The following is a 19539-nucleotide window of genomic DNA, read 5'->3' on the forward strand; positions in this document are numbered from 1 at the left end:
GAAAGATGAAACTGTGTAAGACTAGTATTTATATATATATGTACACTTTGAGAATATATCCAATGGTTAAAACAGTTCCACAAAAACAGAAATTTTCCCCTCTATTACCCTCTTTAGGAAAAAAAAATAAAATAGTATCTCACGAGGAATATATCACATAAAGTCAATGTATTTAAATTCTAAGCAAAAATACCCAGATAACATTAATACCTTTTAAGAATCTTACTGGAAGAGAAAAATGCCAACCTTTTGCATAATTTTCCTTAAACTGCAGCAGTAGAGAGCTTTATACATCTCTTTCTTTCCTCATTTATCCATATGTAAAAACTAAAATGCAAAAGATTTTAAGTTATTTCTGCAGGGTATTACAATACTGTGTAACACAGGAAAAATGAATTTTCACATATAAATTATGAAAGTCAGATCCAAACTTTGGATCATATCTTACATAGTTGACACTGACCTGTAAAGTTAGTGATCTCTAATAAATTTTTTAGAAGCATTGATCTCTTTCCCTGCTTTCATCAATTCTTCATTGAGTTTATTCAATCTCTTAGAGTGTGTCCACAAAATCCACAGACTTATAACATACAAAAAGAAAAAAAACACTCAATTGCTATAACTAATTGTACACAATTTGCTTGGTAATTAGAAAACAATTCAACAAAATATCTTCATTTCCTCCTAAATGTGACAAGTACCTTTTCACAAGGTAATATAGTTCAAAACACGTCAGGCCATGTCTTCTTTTCAGATGGTTTTGGCTTACCCATGTAAACAAATATTCCTGTTCATTGACTGTTCATTATTTTAATGGGCCTCTTATAAAGATAAATATTTGTTAAGATTTTAATTTAAATTATTTTTCTCTATCTCTGATGTCTTAGAAGGAAAGCAACTCCGGTCAGCAGTTACCATGCTCTAAGAAATATCTCATGCTCACCTAATTAATAAAGAACACAAGGAATCCTAATTTAATTATTCAGCTTTGACATCAGTTTTGTGCATGTCTTGCACTCATTCACAGCAATAAAGCAAAGCTTCATGAGCACACCTTATTTCAGAAGCAGTTCAGTCGCATCAGACAAGCCAGCAGCTGGAAAATGTCATTCATTTTACTATTTAACATAAAATGATGAAGACTTTTCCAGTTAATTGCTGCAAGCAAAAGGTTCATATCAAAAATAATTAAAGCATAATTACTTTTCTTCTTAATTATTGATATGTTACACTGGTATGCTGGAAGTCATGCAGAAAGAGCAGTAAGATTTAAAAGCTGTATCAACATCTTGCTATTATGTTTCTCATTCTCAGTCTTAACAATTGTACTAAATGAAAAGTAATTTGTGTTTTCTTCCATGGATCACTACAGGGGTTTTCACTCATTATGTATTTGATGCTTATTCCCCAAAATGCAAAGAAATACAGACACACCAAAACTTGTGACTAAGCTGATTGGGATCTCACAGCAGGGAAAGGTGCTTGGATGAGCATTTGCACTGTCACAACCACAAGCTACTTAATTTCAGGGAGTCCCATACAGCTTTTGACAGCAAATTATGCAATTTCAAAAGACTTCATATATTTTTTCTTTCTTTTTTTTGTAATATATTGAAAGGATATGCCTTCTTTTCAACACCCAGTCCTTTTTTCTAGAGATAGTTGAGGAGTTGTTTCTTGGTTTTGCCATTTTCCTGAGTACAATGAAGCAGAGGAAAAAACTACCAAAATAAATGTTCTTTAAAAACAGGGAACAAACAAAAATAAAGGAAACTAGATACTAATTACATCTCCAATGCTGTTGTGGTAGATATTTCATTACTAAACAGAACAGAACAGTCCAGCAGGAGGGGAAAAAAAAAAATCAAAAATGCAAGCAAAACCCAAACCAGATTCTTCTTTAATTATCCAGTATTTTTATATAACTTAGGCAAATTAATTTTCAGTAGTATAAACTAAGAAATAAATAGCAAAAATTATAATAGTAAAAGCCAAGATGCTCAAACACAAGATTATATAAAGAAAAATGAGCAAGATTAGAAACTGATGCTGCTAAAACACCCAAATTTTATGCCTTGAAAATATTATTTTCTAAGTTGCACCATTTCCTTCTCACAATTTCAGAAACTTTGAGCAGAAAAGTACAGAAACATACACACATTATAATTTAGAGCTTCCTAGATATCACCAAGAGAAGTCACAAGTATACTTTGAACACTGATAATCTCTGTCACTCAGCCCAACAATCAGGTCCATAGATTTGTTTTATTCAACAGTATAGATTTGTAAATGTAAACTTTAGAAATGCAATAGCGTTCCAATCTTGAGCTTATTTCTTAGAGAAATACATGAGAGAGTCAGAATTAAGACTCCACCTCCTTCTGAAATGAAATATGCACCAACAAGAATGGGTTATAAACAGGAAAACGTACAGCTTTGAGATTACTTCTGCTACCACAGGGTCACTTCACCCACTACAGCCTTTCCTGGCGCTGCTGGCCCTCTGCCTTTTACTCCCTACCCTACATTTTTCAACAGTTGGGATGTGCTGAACGACCTATGGCTTTAGGAAGTCCCAGGCTTCACTCAGAAATGCCCAGTGATCCTCATCTCCTTCTTTAACCACCTGTTTTTCTCTTTACCATTCGTACATTTAAAGAGTAAGTCTCCACCTTGAATTCAGAATCTCAAAACATGACTTAAATCAGTTGAAAGCCTTATGCAACAAGGTTAATATCAGTAAATCTTTATATACATAGATACAGATATAGATATAGATGATATAGATGATATAGATATAGATAGATATAGATATGGGGGGAAGAAATAGACTGCAAGTATTTGGAATTAAATCTCCCATGTAGCGTGATCCCCTATGAAAAGGAAAATATTTCAAGTCAGCTGTCACCAGAAGAAATGTCAACAACTATCTTTTGGAATTAATAAATATATTAATAATATTTTTGAAAAAAACTTCAGTCTTAATCCAGCCTTTGTTTTTTTTCTGTTGGTATCTCTCACCAAATTTAAAAAAAAAAACAAAAAAACAAAAACAAAAACAAAAGCATCCTTTGCTGTAGCAACACAGCTCTATCACAAAATACCTGCATATGCTAGTAAAATAAAACTGAAATGTTCTGTCTGAAAGATGGGGAATTGCTACAGCAAAACTTTCTCTAAAAATGAGTATTTTAGAATATTTTAAGTCTAGAGGTCATTTAAACTATGATACCCCTAGCAAATTAAATTAAACTTGCCTATATGGAAAACATTCAGTCTGGTAGGAAAGTTTTGCTGGAAGTCTTCTTTAACGTTTTATGTTGAAAAAAAGTCACAGACAAAGCACTAAAAAGTTTTATCTGGAGAAAAGACCAGAATTTTGTGCAAGCCCAGAAAAATATCAGTAGAGCCACCTCCTTAGTTTTACTGTTCCCATGTGTAACTCTTAAGAAATGTAAAACTGAAGTTATCCTCTTGAGAAGTGGTAATGCCCAAAGGACTAAGAAGAGAATCCTACCTGAATTAATAATTCATCAGGGATTATTCATTTTTTTTTAAAAGCAAGGATCCAGTCTGGATAAGCAGAGTCACTTTTATATTTATCCTTCATATTTTCAAGAAAGTTACAATAGACAGTATTTCAGTACAGTATAATTTGGGACTATCAAATGGCAAAATGAAAACAGAATGATACTGTTTTATATAAACACACAAATCACAGTCATATAATTGTCCTAAAGATCTCAAGATCTGCTAAGTTCTAATGTCCCTTCAATGAGACTTCGAGTTGTTTGTGCATTTATTTACAGAGTTATGAATTGTTGAAGGCTGATAGCAAAAGTTAACTGGAAAAAATAAAACAAATGCTTACCAGCTACATTTTGAGTGAAATCAGGTAGAATTTTTAAGCATGGAATTTTTATAGCATGATGTAGAAGAATGTTAGGTTATTGCTAATTTTGAGGAGTTTCTCTGCTCTGTATTATACACATCTCTTGCTTTGTGGCCAAGTCTACAGAAATACCTGACACTACTTCCATCACACATCATCATTTTTTCAGGACATAAAACAGCCACAATTCCACCTTTTGTTTAAATTCTAATGAGAATTAGACTATACTCAGGGGATCGAAGGATAAGAATTCTCAAATCCCTTGAGCAAAAGGCAGCTTTTAATAATAGAGTCACCTCATACTTCCAGAGCATTTGCAAGTCTATGCAGACTGAAACTCATATTAAAATTTCTACTGTATTTCAACTGCAAAATAGGGCAGACATCAAATATTTTCTGTTCTCAACTACTGTACAAGCCCCTGTTCTAGGAACATGACTTCTTCATAGTCTAGAGGTCTAAAAACTTTTAAATATGGAAACTTTCCAATTCCCATGTTAGCTCCTTTTTCTCTTTCTAAAAGTAATGAGTTGTGACAAAGATGGGTCAGGATAATATGTGATGGGCAATGGGAAAATGAGTTTTCCTAGGAAACAGAGAAAACTAGTTAGATCCTAGTTATACTGGCAAGGACGAATCATAGAGAAAGATATTTTTAGTTTTGAACTGAAAATATTTGACAGAGAAGCTTACAGACAAAATAAACAGCATCCCTGAAGTCCATTTCTAGTTGATTTTACTGATTCATCAAAGGTAGTACAGCAGTGCTACGTATTAATTATATCATATTTACATGAGCGACTGAACTTGAGGGTGAAAGGTAAAATACAAAACTAGTTAGCTTCATCTGCGCCACAAATTAAATGAACTCATAAAAAATGTGCACAATAGCAACCTGTAGAAAGCTTTTCTTAGCATATTGTACTTCTCTATTGTAGACTTAAGAACTTAGAGGGTGTTAATAAACTGAGTGCAATAGTATATCTTGCTTTTAATAAGATGTTTTTTCTGAAAGCCCATTAAAGCCTCAGTCAAAACGAAGGTGATAATGCATATGTATGGTGGCTTAATAATGAGAAATCACACCTTTCTTTCTTTTCTTCTTAACCAGGTCCTTTCCTCCGTTTCTTTTTCAGAACCTGTACATATTTTAAATTAGTTGTCTGGTCAATAAGTAAAAACCGTATTAGATGTCTTTAGCGTATTTGATTTTTCAGATAAAATGGAATGCTTGAAAGCCTCAACCGTGATTGAAGGTGTTTCTTCACTTTACTCTAAAAGCTTTTTTGGCAAGTTTCCAATCAGTGAAGCATTTCACTGAACACATGAGATCCTTGCAATGATTTATACTATTAAGTTACACTCCTGTACTCAAGGTAAGTATATTAAGAGATGGAAAATAATCAATATCTAAAGACCAAAAGATATTGCAGGAAAGCTAGCTCCTCTATGGCTACACATTTAAAATCCCTGCTTATAATCTCAAAATTCCTAAAGTGTGCAAAAAAATAAATGAAGGATTGCAAATATGATTAGAAATGTGTTCAAATTACACTATCACTCATACTAGTGTAATTCTTATACAGGATCATATCAGATATAGTACAGAACAAAAGCATGGAAGAGATGTCCTATGGCAATCCTTATTTTAGAAGAAATCAATGACTTCTAGACTGACAGACTCACCTGAGAGAGTCTAAGAAGTTATAAAAGTCCAGGCGAGGTAGCAAGCAGCAGTAGCCTTAAAAAGTTTTCTAATTACATGGATTTTTTTTTAATTGCCTTTAAAACATTTTTCTTATATCTAACCAGCACCTCCTAGATATCTGTAAGCCAGAAGACACACTGATACTTTGTGAAACAAGAATCCAAACATCAGGGGCAGGATGCTGGGGACAGACAACTGAACAGTGGGATCCTGTTCCCAGGAGGGAATGCCAGACAAATTCTGCACCAATCTGGTAAGGCTTATGCCACATCTCCATGTGCCAGACTTCAGTATGAGCATGTTCACAGCAGATTTCTACATTAAGGTGAAACTCTCCTCACTAATGATGGAGATCCTAGGAAGCTGAGCTGAGTGTGCTTTGAAGGCTGCAACTACTGTATGTCCTGCCTCTCTTTGATAAACACTATTGAAATAGTGAAGAAATGTTTGTTCTTGCAATACTCCCAGTGAACTTTCATGAGTCAAAAGGTATAAGTGATTTGATAAACATCAAATAGACACCAGAACAACCCTTTAATTTTGGTAAATATGCTTTATTTTTACTTCCTCTGCACCTACTTCTCCCAGTGCACATACATAGCTCCATCCCCTGAGTAGAAAGATGCCCAATTGCAAATGATCACCGACAGAAAAAATGTTACCTCATTCCTTTCAGTGAGACAGGTACATTCAATTTAAATTATACACAAATGAAAACTATATGTCATAGATGAGAAGGTGGCACACAGCCCTTCAGAGAATAAAATATTATCCTCCCTAAAACCTTGACCATTTAAATCTGTCAATTTAAATCAATCACTGGTATAATTTTTTTTAGAGTCACAGAGGCCTTAAAAGTGTGAGGCATTATCCAAAATTAATCAAAATCATTGGAAGATTTATTTCATTGAATTTTGGATCAGAGCATTGTGTGAAGATACAGACAGCTTTGACATTTTGCCTGTGTTTAGTGTTATTAAAACTTCCACAAAATTATAAAGTATATATGACTTACTAGGAAAGGATCCCACATCTGCTCTGTGCCTGTGGGGACCAGTTCCCTGTACCTCATGCCTGGTGCCAAATCTAAACAGTATCATTTCTCACAGATGCTCTTTGCACACAAGAGGAATATCAGAGGTACAATCCATGACAGAGCTGTATCCTCCCTCTGATGAGCTGAGAGAAAAAGGATTCTAGCTTGTTTCCTTCACAGAGTTTTTTCCTCTTTCAAAAGACAAAACATGTTTAGTAAATTGCCTCTTTACAGTGAAACAGTGTTAAAGTTGAAAGTTTGTTGGGTGGTTTGTTTGTTTTCCAGTTGAGGCTTTTAAGATGCAATGTTTTAGCATTGTTGTAGCATCCACAATAAATTACAGACAGTCCTGAAAATCTCCAATCTGCAAGATACAACAGAGATTCCCACTACTGCTCTGCTCTTGTAGGTCACTGTTTGGATCAATTCTTGTGATAGACTTGTTTTATCTCAGTTATTCTTTTCATCTTCCATTTCTTTGCTGAGCAACTTTTCACTACAGTTTTACACAGCCAACATTTCTACTAGAAAAAAAATCGTAGTTCCAAAGTCATATTCCCATGACTTTTTGTCATTACTTTTAAGCCTGGTTGGTACATAAACACCAGCCTGCATATTATCATCAGAGCAAATGTCATCTCAGAAATACCAGGACACAGATAATCATCATTTACACAGAAGAATATAAAATGACAGTACTGGTTTAAAGATAAGGCATATTGAAAGAATTTTTTTGTGTGGCATTTTTATGTGATAATTAATTCTTAAAAGTCTGAGTTTTGGTCTTCATATAAATACATGGATGTTAATAGGCCATGCACATAGACTTCCCTTGTTAAAATACCAATGAGATACCCCTAATGTTTATACATGTGTAAGTACAATTAATATTGCAACCCAAATGGAAACAAAATTGCTTTAGTTAACCAACCATTGTAAGGCAATCAAATGTGGTATCAAATGTAATTGTAGAAGACCCATTTGGGGAATAACAGCAATTACTTCATACAGAATTCTCCCTTCCTTCTTCCAGTCCATGTACAATTTTTTCATGCATCTTTATGCCAGAAAATAACTAGACCATCACAAGTGTCAAACCCACCCCCTCTTTCACTCTGTAGTGTACATGAAATTTCAAAATGACAAGGCTGATTCATTTAGATATATTGGTTTGTACCTCTGAGTTTTAACTGCTTTAATCTAAAAACATTCAAGTAGGCTTAATTCCCCCAGATGTACATGCAGCAGGGAATTGGGCAACACCAACGGAATAGGAAACAGAGAATAGCATTTCTTACGTCTGAAGCTAAGCACTCTTGATTTACCTTCATAAACTTCACAAATGTTCTCTAAAGACCTAATAGCTTTCTAACAGGTAAGTATTATTTTAGGGCCATAGATGCAAACTGCAGTTCAGATGTTTTAACCAACTTCGTTCTTAATCAGGAAACAACATATCACAATCCAATATTCCAACTCAGCATAAACTATGATTTTATGAAACTGAAAGAAGGTAGATTTAGATTAGCTATTAGGATGAAATTCTTTCCTGTGAAGGTGGTGAGGCACCGACACATGTTGCCCAGAGAAGTTGTGGATCTCCCATTCCTGGAAGTGTTCAAGGCCAGGTTCGACGGAGCTTTGAGCAACCTGGCCTAGTGGAAGGTGTCCCTACCCATGACAGGGGGATCAGAACTCGATGAACTTTAAGGTCACTTCCAACCCAAACCATTCTTTAATTCTATGATTTATCAAAAAGACAAAATTTAAATTTTCACTTTTCTTTTTCATTGCTTGGTCTTCTTGAAGTAGTTGGAATATAATATATTATAGTAATAAAAATGTTGGAAGAAAATGTACTTTCAAGTAAAATTGGAGATATAAGAAGGATTTTACTGGGGTGCTGCCACATTTTAATAGATGTGGATTTATATTTTTTTCAATAGTTTAGTCTTAACTATTTTTCTAAAGGACAAGTATATTTTCTCCTTTGCACAGACTGGACAATCTTTACATTAAATTATTAGCTGAAATAGCAAAAAAGAGGCTGTGGGACCAAATCTGGATCTTCAAAGGTTTTTTCCACTACTAGTTAATTTCAAAAGACTGTATCCGAGGATGCTGAATTTTTATTATATGTTAACCTGAAAATAAATTCTTTAATGCCTACGTGCTTCTTTTGCTGTGAACTGTGCAATAAACACTCATATTTAGAATAAGATGTTAGTACAGGCACTCTGACAGTCTTTTAATTGACACATTCCTTGCAGCTCTGTATAGACCTTGGTCTTATGGTCAGCCATCTTTGCCCTTCCTTCTTTGAATATGTTCCACTCAAACCAGCTCATAAGTACTTCACCAGGAGGAATGTTTGTGAAATTTTCTCCTTAAAACTCCATAGGCTATTATTTGGCTGCAATTTGAGTGTCAAGGACATTGCTGATCACAAGCTCATTAGAAACAGAAATAGTTTGTCCCATGAGTTTCTTTCTACAGTGACTCATGTGCAACGCTGCTGGAAGGGCTTTCATCACCCAAAACAAAGTCCTGGATGAGAAATAAACCTCATACTGCATGATGTAGACCATTCATAATGCTATCAGAAGTACTTTAAGAACCCTCAACCGCAGAAAGTTCTACAGTCTATCTTCTATTTTCCATCACAGCCATTAGGAGAATGAATCTTCCAGTGAAAATTAAGTTTATCAGAAAGATCTGTGTGCAAACTAATTTGAGCAGGCATTTTCTAAAAAGTAGGCCAGAAGAGAAGAAAGATTACTTCTGGCAAAAATGGAACAAATTAAATTATAAGAGGCTTAATACATTTATTTGAAATTTAATTGCATAACCTAATGTCAAGGTTATTATATGGTGCACACGGTTCTCATCCAAATTCAAAACAGTAAAGTACAAGCTAGGCTTGCAGTTACTTTATTATAAATCCAACCACATTTGTTTTTTTCAATACTGATCATAATGTTTGCCTGAGCCACAACATTAATATAAAATAACATTTCAAAATAATTTTGAGACGTCTCCTTGGCAATGAATGCTGATAAAATCTGAAGCCTTTCTGGTATTACTGACTTCCGCTGCAAGGAAAGGTTAAAAAGAAATCCAAAATCTGAGCCATTGTTGTTGACAGGATGCCAGAATGCACCATAGAAGCAAAATGACTAGAAAGAGATTCTGACTGTATTCACACAGTTCTGTGCTGAGCCCATCAAACCTGCAGGTTTTGTTTTCTATTCACAAGAGCGAGAGATTAGCAGAAAAGGTCACTGTAGCATTCTCATTATAACATCTCTATGGAATATGCTTTCTGTGGTTTACATGTATTAGAAGCTGTGCCTGTGCAGAGAACACACTCAAAAGCATTCAGGCTGTGTCCAGACCCTCTCTATACTCCTAAAGCCAGTCACTCCTATCTGAATTGTATGTCCTGATCTTAAGGGGGCTTTATCTGTTTTCAGATCTCCAAGTGCCTGAGTAACACTGGATCAGAATAGAAATTTGTGTTGCTTTTGTCTGGGGAAGAATTTATTTTCTTGCTGGAAACAGTGTTCATAATTTGAGGATTTTTTTTTTTTTTTATTATTGCTGAGCCTTTTGCACAGTCAAGGCCTTTTCTTCATCTCACACTGCCCCCCAGTGAGGAGGCTGGGGGTGCACAGCTGACCCCGACTGACCCAAGAGATATTCCATATCATACGGCCTCATGCTCAGCATATAAAGCTGGGGAAAGAAGAAATGGGTGGGGCGAGGGGGGGGGAGGACATTTAGAGTGATGTTTGTCTTCACAAGTCACCATTAAGTGCAAACAGGCCCTGCTTTCCTGAGGATGGTTGAACACCTGCCTACCCATGGGAAGTGGTGATGGAATTCCTTGTTTTGCTTGGCTTCTGTACATAGCTTTTTCTTTACTTATTAAACTGTCTTTATGTCAACCCGCTAATTTTCTCATTTTTACTCTTCCAATTCTCACCTCCATCCGGATGTGGTAGGAACAAGCAAGAGGCTGTGCAGTCCTTACTTGCCAGCTGGGGTTAAACCATGACAACATTATAAAAACCAATTGTGCATTTAACTGTGTGCCACTATGATTCTAGTGGATGTGCAAACAGAGTCTAGGTTTGTAGCAAGATCATGTAAAAGCACTATCTGCTTTTTTTTCCCAAAGGAACAGGTAATAAAGGCATAGTAAATAACTGACACTTAGCAGGGAACCATAGCCTAAAATTAAGAGACTTATAATCATGCAGCACAATATTAATTTGGCTTGATTGGTAATAAAAAATAAATGTATATTTTACACTCATGTCACTTGTTTTTCATTAAAGTCTGAAATGACTAAAGACGATAATTTATTGTTTGACCAGGTTAGGAGCTCTTTCAGCTATACTAGAATATTGAAGAGATGGTTATTAAAGTACAGAAAGGGATTCTAAAAAATAGTCTATGACTCCCAAGTCTAGTAGATAACCAAACCCTCTTGTATTAAACGTCTTCCTGCTTTTTTTTTGCCTCCACATAAGCAAAAGACAATTAGTAAAAATCTTTTCTACGATTCTGTTTCAGTGTTTAGAGCAGCACACTTTTAACTGATAGCAACCATCACTCAGATTTCTTCTCTGTAATCATTCCTTGTGTGTCAAAACAAACAGATGACTTGTGTACCACTGTCGTGGTTTAGATTTTGTTTTCCCCCAGAGGCTAGAAAAGTGGTAGACCCCGAGGGGTGGAAACCCCTGGTAGTTTTGGAGTTCTGTCCAATGGGCGCTCCTGCAAAAATGTCAACATCCCACAGTCTCACCGGAAGAGATGAGTTGTGGTTTGGTTGTTGTTCAGGAGAGGTGGCCATGTTGTAGAGCCACGAGGTAGGGGCTCTGAGCCCCACAGGGGGGCTTTGGCCTCCCAGCCCCTGGCTGGGGGGCTGCAGGGACCTGGAACAGCATAAAGCTGGGCTAGGTGCCTGTAGTTATGCCAGGAGATGTTTTCTCCATGGGCGCAGAGCAGCAGCCAGCGCTGACCAGAGAAACGGTGGCAGAGAGCCAGGAGATAACACCTGAACTGAAGGAGCAGCAGAAGCAACATGCAGCACCAGAGAAAGGACTCCTGGAAGGAGAGTCGGGAGAAAGAGAGCCAGCAGCCTGAGAGACAGAGTTCTGGGGGTAAGACTGTACCAGCCCCCAAAACTCCTTTGAGATCCCTCCGAGAAAGGAGGAGTAGATGGACTCCTATCAAGGAGAAGAGTTTTAGACATGCAGCACCGGAGAGTGAGAGGAGCTGAGAAGCTCAGAGTGTCCCGTAGCTGGACCGGGACGGCCAGAGGAATGCGGGGGGAGTTGACCTTGGCTCCCCCCCCTTGCACTGCTGCCATGGTGGCAGCCTGAGAGGCAGGGCACAGAGGCCCTGCAAGGAGCTGAGTCTCCTGGAGATACCAGACCGTCACGAAGACCCCCCTGTGTCTTCGTGCTATGACGTGGTGATACGACCTTGTCTGGGGTTACAAAGCCCACGGAAGACCCCTCGGTTGGAGGCGATGGGGCCAAGAGAGAGGCTTGGATACCTCCCTCGTGAGTGCTGGCAGAAAGCCAGCTATCAGCTGCGGCATGTGGAGAAGACAGACAGACTGCTGCCTCAGAAGATGCTGCTGCTTAAGGACTGGAAGGGATCTGCCCTTCTTTCCCTCCTGGACTTTTATTTGGAGGAGAGAAGAGATCTGATCCACTGTAAATACATATGTCATGGTAGAGATAGTTTGTGATCGTGTGTATAAGGTGATATGGTATTTATTTGTACAGTCATTGTAATATATTCCCTTTCCCCCACTTTGAGTCTGGTGTGTTTTGTCTGGAAAAACCCATCTCACATTAGGTTGAGATGTGGGAGGGGGAATGGAGCTAGGGAATTGGATTTTGGGGCTATCTCAAACCATGACAACAACTTCGAGCTACATCCCTGGGTTTGTGAAGCTCCCTATGAGCTTCTGGAGGGAAAAGTTCACTTTACTCTCTAGTTACCCTGACTGAGACTCTGTTTGCAGAATTAAATAAAATGTCCATTATATAGCGGATATACAAACAACATATTTTTAAGAATATAGTTAACATTTCAAAGATGAAAGATCCATTAAGTTTAGAAGGAGAGAAACTGAAACTTACCCCAAACTCGTCCCTCCACTGATGTGATGCTTGGTACTTCTCTGCTTCTTTAGCAAGACGCTGAAGACGAAGAGAAAGAAGGCATAAATTTTAGTCTTTACTGATTCTTCACAGAGCAAAGTCTTTCTTTTTTAATTTTTTCCTATTTTTTCTCTGTATAAATTATAAATATCTACTTTTTTTGCACTTACTTGAAAATGGTGTGTATTTCGAAAAGGTGCACCACCTTACTTCAAAAATGTTATTTTCTGTATTATTTGCTTATTGAAGTACTATAATCATGAGTTATAAAACTTAAGACCCACTCCAATATCATTTAAGAAGTTCTAGTTAAGTTCAAAATCCACTGATATCCAGTTGGAAATACTTTCTCCTTACACACACCACCTTGCCTTATATATATTAATTTAATCTACCATCCAATGACAGGTACTTATTAGAATCTTAAAACACTGCATTATGGGTATTTATTTCTCCATTATATCACTTAGCTTCAATTATAGAAACTACTGACAGCCCAGTGATTATTAGGGACCCATAAAAACTCAGTAATTTGGGCTAGCTGGAGTCCGGTCTTATGGATTGAATTAGCAGCTGGAGAATAACAGGCATGCTCCCAGAGGGCATTTTTCCAATTTACATTAATTTGAATGAAATCCAGTCTGTCCACTTAAACCCCACAGGAAGCAAAGCACAGTGCACAAGAATAAATATATGATGCTTTTTCAAATCAATCTCTTGTACAGACACAACCATTGGGTTGGATGACATGTTCCTCCTTATACAACATCTGAAGCCTTTGAAAAAAAAAAGTTTTTTGGACATGCTCATGAGAAGTTTACTATAATTTTGCATATAGAAGTTGCCAAGGTAATGTGTGTTCTCCAGCTGAGCTGCATACAGCATTCCCCATGCCAACAGCCCTGGAGGCAAGCACCGATCCCGAAAGCAAGCCAGCTCACTCTGAAGAAGCAACTACCTGATGTGAATGTAGTTCATGTGGAATCAGCCATGTTCTAACTGTTGAGTGACTCACTTTTATAACTAAATTATTTTACAGCCCTCCCCCAAAAAAACCAAAAAATTGTTTTTTAGGGAGTCATGGTCCCTTTGTAACAGACATAGACTGACTATATCCACCAGATAAGTCAGGATGCAAACTCTTTACTGTGTAACAATATGTGCACAGTAAGTTTGATGATCCTTCTAATATTCAGACCAATTCCTGCACAAAATGAACTCGTGGTGTAAGTCACATTTTCAGTTGAGTCACCTTGTCAGTTCTTGCTAGCAACCAAAAGGAATATGACCAGAAAGTTCATATAAGCCAGAACCACAGAGATGGAAAGGTCAGAACCTCACCTCAGACCCATCCCAGACTGCTGTATTACCTGATCCCCTGAGGGCAGTCCTTTTCCCCACTCTTAACAACTACCAGGATGATACATTTCAGAAAGCAGAAGTTACAGTCTTTTCCTTTTTTCAGGTTTGTAATCTTTGTATAAAAACAGAAAAACCTCAACAAACCCCTGTGCTCCCACAAAATGTGTCCCCAATCATTGTTTTATTGTCAATTCAAATAATTCTTAGCTAACAGAAAGGTATGAGCATTTTACAGGCATTGCCCTCTGGAAGTCCCTCCATAGGAACTAAGTACCACATTAATGAAAAAAACCCCTAACTTCATGCATTACAGTGGGAAAAAGCAACTTTTGAACTGCATAAGCATCTACGGTATTTTCACGTTTTTTGTAATACATTAGAATAACTTTTTCCTTCTAATTTCTTCACTTAATCTAGCCAGTTCTGCATCTAAATTTGTATATCCTCTGATGAGTTCAAGTTGATTAAGTCATATTTCACCAGACTGCAGCTAAGCAAGATATAACACTTACTGCAAGTGTAAATAGCTGCAGTTAACCCTGCCCTCAGATTTCCCTCACACTCCTCTTCATTGCCTTAAGGTACCTAGATAATCACAAATGACAGCAGAGAACCCAAATGCACTAACTAATAGATCAATTATGAAGAAAAATATATACTGACCATTAATATTACTAGGAATTTTGCATGGAAAAACTGTTGCCAAGCTTGAAATTCCTCAGTTCTGTTGGTAGATTCCTCAGCATATCTGCACTATCAAATGAAAATGCTTAAAGCAAATTTTAAAAAAAAAGAAGTTGTTTTGGGATGTTTATTGTCGTCTCAAATGTGGAAAGAAAATATTTCTCACAAAAGAGATATTGTATTCTTATTCTCCTTAAGAATTTTCCAGTCAAGTTTAAGTTAGAACCCATCCTAACTGCCTAAGCAACCTTTTAAAATAACACTACATGCAAGATCTACACCCTTTATACCTTAAAATAGCTCCCAAAATGAGCAGCTGTCATTTGGGTATGTGTACAGAGCTCTGTTAAACATACTCGAGCGCATACAAAAGTACAAGCAACCAGTTTAGAAAAAATAATAACCCATGAGAAAGCAGCTGTTCCTTGACTCCTAGAAAGCCAAAGCCAACACCCTTCTGGAAGTATACATGACCACAAGCCTATGCACCCAGGCTCCAGCAAGAGGATGAGATACCTTTTTGATTTCTTCATCACAGCTTAATGCATTTGCTCTATTGCATTTGCATTACTGCATTTTGCTCTATTGCCTAACAATCAATTTATTTTTTTTTGTTCCAGCTATTAGATAAATTTTTCAAAATTTTAGCTGCAATGTATCCAACAATTTAGCTGGAATGTACATTTAGAATGTACTTCCTAGTACCCTATATCTGAGACACAATTAAAGTCTATCCAACTTAATAACAACCCCAGTATTGTTTTCCATGAAACAGGTCATCATTTGATCAACAACTATAAATGCTACACAAGTTATTAGTAGTTAGTAGAATGGCTGTTAGCCAGGACTAGAGTAAATCTGTAAGTTGAGTGGTCGCAAGAAAAAGATATCTGATCTCTCAAAATGGGGATAAATATTGTATTTTCACTTTCTATTACTGCATCAGAACAATCCTGGGATTCTACAACCATGTAAGTTGTATATGGAAAAACCATACAAAATCAACTCAGAGATCAGTCTACTACAGTAACCTGATTACCGAGCTCGTCTCCAGCAGAACACTCCTTAGCAACACTGATGTGCAGGCTATTACAAGGACACAGATCAGGCAGGGATTTAATTTTCAAGAAATGAGTGTTTTAAGATACAGGTGTTGCTGATACGAAGTCTGCATATGCAAAACCCCATATCACTCTATCCTGTGCAATACCATATATTTTTAGGAAAGATAAGAGTATAAAATTTAAATAGATATAGACAGATATAGATATGTATAATGAAGCTAAGGTGTTTTCAGAAGCTTTTAATTTCTGTGCAGGGAGAACATTGCTACTACAGCAACATGGAGCCAAATAACTGAGAATTCACCCTACCACATACAGAGCTTTGTTACAAGTCAGAGTAAGACATCAAGACTCCGGGGTTAAAAACAGCCAGATGGTTAAGCAAACTCAAGTTACCTGTGCCCTTTATTGTGACACAAGGGAGGATTAATTTCCCATCTCGCAAAGAAATCGTGCCTGCTTCCTTCTGAGGTATGCAAATGTCAGGTCTGGCCTTCCCTGTTTTGATGGAAGTGTCTCTGGAGAACACCAACAGAGAAGCTGCACAACAGCCAGCTGACACCTGGCACTTCCCATTCTCCCTCTCGTTACAATGAGGGTTTAATATGGCAACAGCTTCTTTAACACCATGACCCACTGCAGGTCCCTACAGGTTTCTCCAGCAAATACTAAAATACTGGAATTCAAATTTTTAAGTGTAAGAAAATAAGAAGGAATGGCTTAAAACAAACATGAGAAACAATATTTCTGCATATTAGCTTTTAATCATTTCTTCCTCTGTGCCTGTGTATTGTGTGCTGTGAAGATGAAAGCTGTGAGATGTTTTCATGCCTTGAACGAAGCTCTATTTAACATCATCTTTTTGGATACAGAGCATCAAAACCAAAACAACACCAAAAAGGGAAAAAGGAACAAAACCAAGATGTAACAGAAACATTCTGGCTTAAAGAACCCTACTTTGTACAGTCTGCTGGAGAACACAGATTCTCAGACTATGGCAGTGAATCTACTCTGAAGTAGTAGATAAATTGAGAAATTGCGACCAGGAAGAGAAGGCTGCAAAGGCTAACAGAATGCTGTAGCAGCTATTCATGTGCCTTTGTAGGATGTCTGGCAGCTGTGACATGGTGCTTCTAAGTAAGGGATCAAAAGAGCTGATGCCAGATTTAGCCAGTGTGATTGACACAGTAGCTGATGTCAAATTCGAGGTGATCGAAAACACTGTGATTAAATAAGCGTTTGTTTAATAATTTTCCTAGATTAAACAATTACATCTATCTCTTTATTTTTTTTAATTTTACCTTTTTTTAATTTTTTATTAATAAGAACTGCTCTCTAATTTTCTAAACAGTGTGCAGGGTGTATTATTTTCAGGAATTTTCAGAATACTTAGCTCATCAATAAAAAAAAATATCCCTTGAAAGATAGTCACTGCCCACAAAAAAGTATTTTAAATCAAACTTTGAAAGTAGTCAAGAGTTACCTGTTACCTTCTACTAGATTTCCTTAAATCTTTCAAAGAGAAGAGTTACCTTTAAAGGAAAGCAGCTACTGGAAACATAGATAAGATGCAAGTGTTGTTATTCACTCCATCAGCCTATGAACCTTTCTTTAACTTTTAAAGGGATTACAAAAGATTACATACACAAAAATAACAGAAAAGCAAAACAGCAAAAATAAAGACCCAAAGCCCAGCTGCCATCAATCCCAAACTGTCCATTTTAGAAGGTCTTGTCCCCCGTTTCCAAGTGCACTTTACCATCTCTGAAAGGCAGCCTTTGATGCAGCACAGACTGCAAGAGAGACACCTGAAGAATCTTTATCTGATCAGTAAAGATCAACTCCCTAGAAGGCCTATTCATCTTCCAGTCTTCAATTTTTTGCGTATATGTCATATTTTTATCTCTTCTAGCCAGCACAGGATTCTGTCAGCAAATGGCCCAATTACAATTATATTCAGTACAATGAAATAAATCTCTTTCTCTGTGCTTCACACTCTCCTTTAAGTATTTTCTTTGAAAATAATATTCAACTACTTCTTTATATATTAAGCTATTATAAAATGTGTAAGCTTAGAGTTATTAGATATCAGTAGCCTCACAAGTTTTCTAAAACACCAAATCCATGCATTTTTTTAGGTCATTTTAAGAATATAAATACCCAGGGAGAATATATCAATATCAAGCTTAAACAGAACAATGTAGAACACACAATGAAATTCAAACACTGATTATAAAATCCTTTTCTTGCATGAACAGCATAAAAGTCATAAGGAGTATGTGTAAAAGTGGTTTCAGACACAGTTTTCACATATGTATCTGAAACAAAAATATTGTTCTTCCATAGTTGATTATGAATTGCATATGAATTACAGGATGAGGAAGAGATTTTGTAAGACTCAGATAAGGTGTCTGAAGTGCCAGTGGAAGACTATTTCACTATAGGTTTAAAACAGATCAACAAATTCTAAAAGATTGCATTTTCATCTCAGTAAGCTGTTACTTTCCATATTGAACCAAATTAGAACTGTTCTCTTCTGCCTTGATTCTACTGTCTTTATGTGCATGGCATGTGCTATATTTTCATAGGAATTCTTGGTAACGAATTATCCAAATACCCATGAATTACCCTATTGTATAAAAAGATCACCCAGTTTGTCTCAAGAGAGTGTCATTTTAACAAATAACTGTAAACTGGAAGGCCATCAGCCCAAAAGTGAGCACAGATGTCCTACCAAAGCACTTTTCATATAAATTACTGGCCTAAGTGTATATATAATTTAAGACAATCAGGAATTAGCACAACTTTTCAAAGAGCTTGGACCGCAACTCAAAATCACATCTCAAGCTTTTTCTTCCACTTTACAAACAATTAAAAACAGCATAAAATGCTAGATTTAATTTTTTCTAATTCAGCTGTAGACTACGAAACTCAACTGCAATTAAACAATAAGCAGAAAATTTCTTTCCATTTTGTGTGCTTGTCTAATGCATTTCAAGTCATTTCTGCTTTATTCATATGAACAGTAATTTTATTTCAGACCTTCTTAATCAGTTTTTCTAAAAAGCTGACCTCATATCCTACACAAGGTTGTCATGTTGGCTAAAAAGAAACCTAATGGAAAAAATTTATTATCACCTTTCACATATTTAGAAGACAGGGCTTTAAAGGATTTCTGTATCTGTTACAAGCCATAATGAAAAACATTATGATTCAAGACAATCTTTATTCCTATTGTTTAATTAGATGAAAGAAGGAAAAATAAGGCTGATTCTCTACAGAGAAATTTTACTCTTCTCGTAGTTTTCCAGTTCCAAAGCAAATCAAGCCACTGGTCTAAATAAGATCAGAAATCAATGGGAAATTGGATCTGGCCTAGAGTACTTGAGATTACAATATTGCAGGTGAAGTTAATGCTTCCTGACATAACTAATGATATTTATTTTAACAGGGAAAACTGAAATTGGGAGGCCCTAAATGAATACATCACGCATATGCTTTTGACATCTAAAATGTCATGTGCAATCACCTGTCTGACAAAACTATCTTATAGGAAAAGTGAAGAAAGATAAAACCAAAGGAACATTTGTCACAGTAACACTTCTCCA

The 19539-nt window shown here is 36.5% G+C and overlaps 1 protein-coding gene across 3 annotated transcripts in view; it reads right to left on the minus strand.

The window, feature by feature from the left end:
• Positions 1 to 19539, minus strand: part of CACNA2D1 (calcium voltage-gated channel auxiliary subunit alpha2delta 1) — a 330506-nt gene that overhangs the window by 195550 nt on the left and 115417 nt on the right. For all 3 annotated transcript variants that reach the window (XM_051772865.1, XM_051772864.1, XM_051772863.1), the window contains exon 3: positions 12801 to 12860. In XM_051772865.1, coding sequence (XP_051628825.1) covers positions 12801 to 12860 — 60 coding nt within the window. The remainder of the gene's footprint in view (positions 1 to 12800; positions 12861 to 19539) is intronic.

This window comes from Manacus candei, unplaced genomic scaffold, assembly GCF_025592945.1.
Source record: "Manacus candei isolate 608988 ecotype Guabito, Panama unplaced genomic scaffold, ASM2559294v1 h1tg000160l, whole genome shotgun sequence".
In the NCBI taxonomy this organism is placed as follows: domain Eukaryota; kingdom Metazoa; phylum Chordata; class Aves; order Passeriformes; family Pipridae; genus Manacus; species Manacus candei.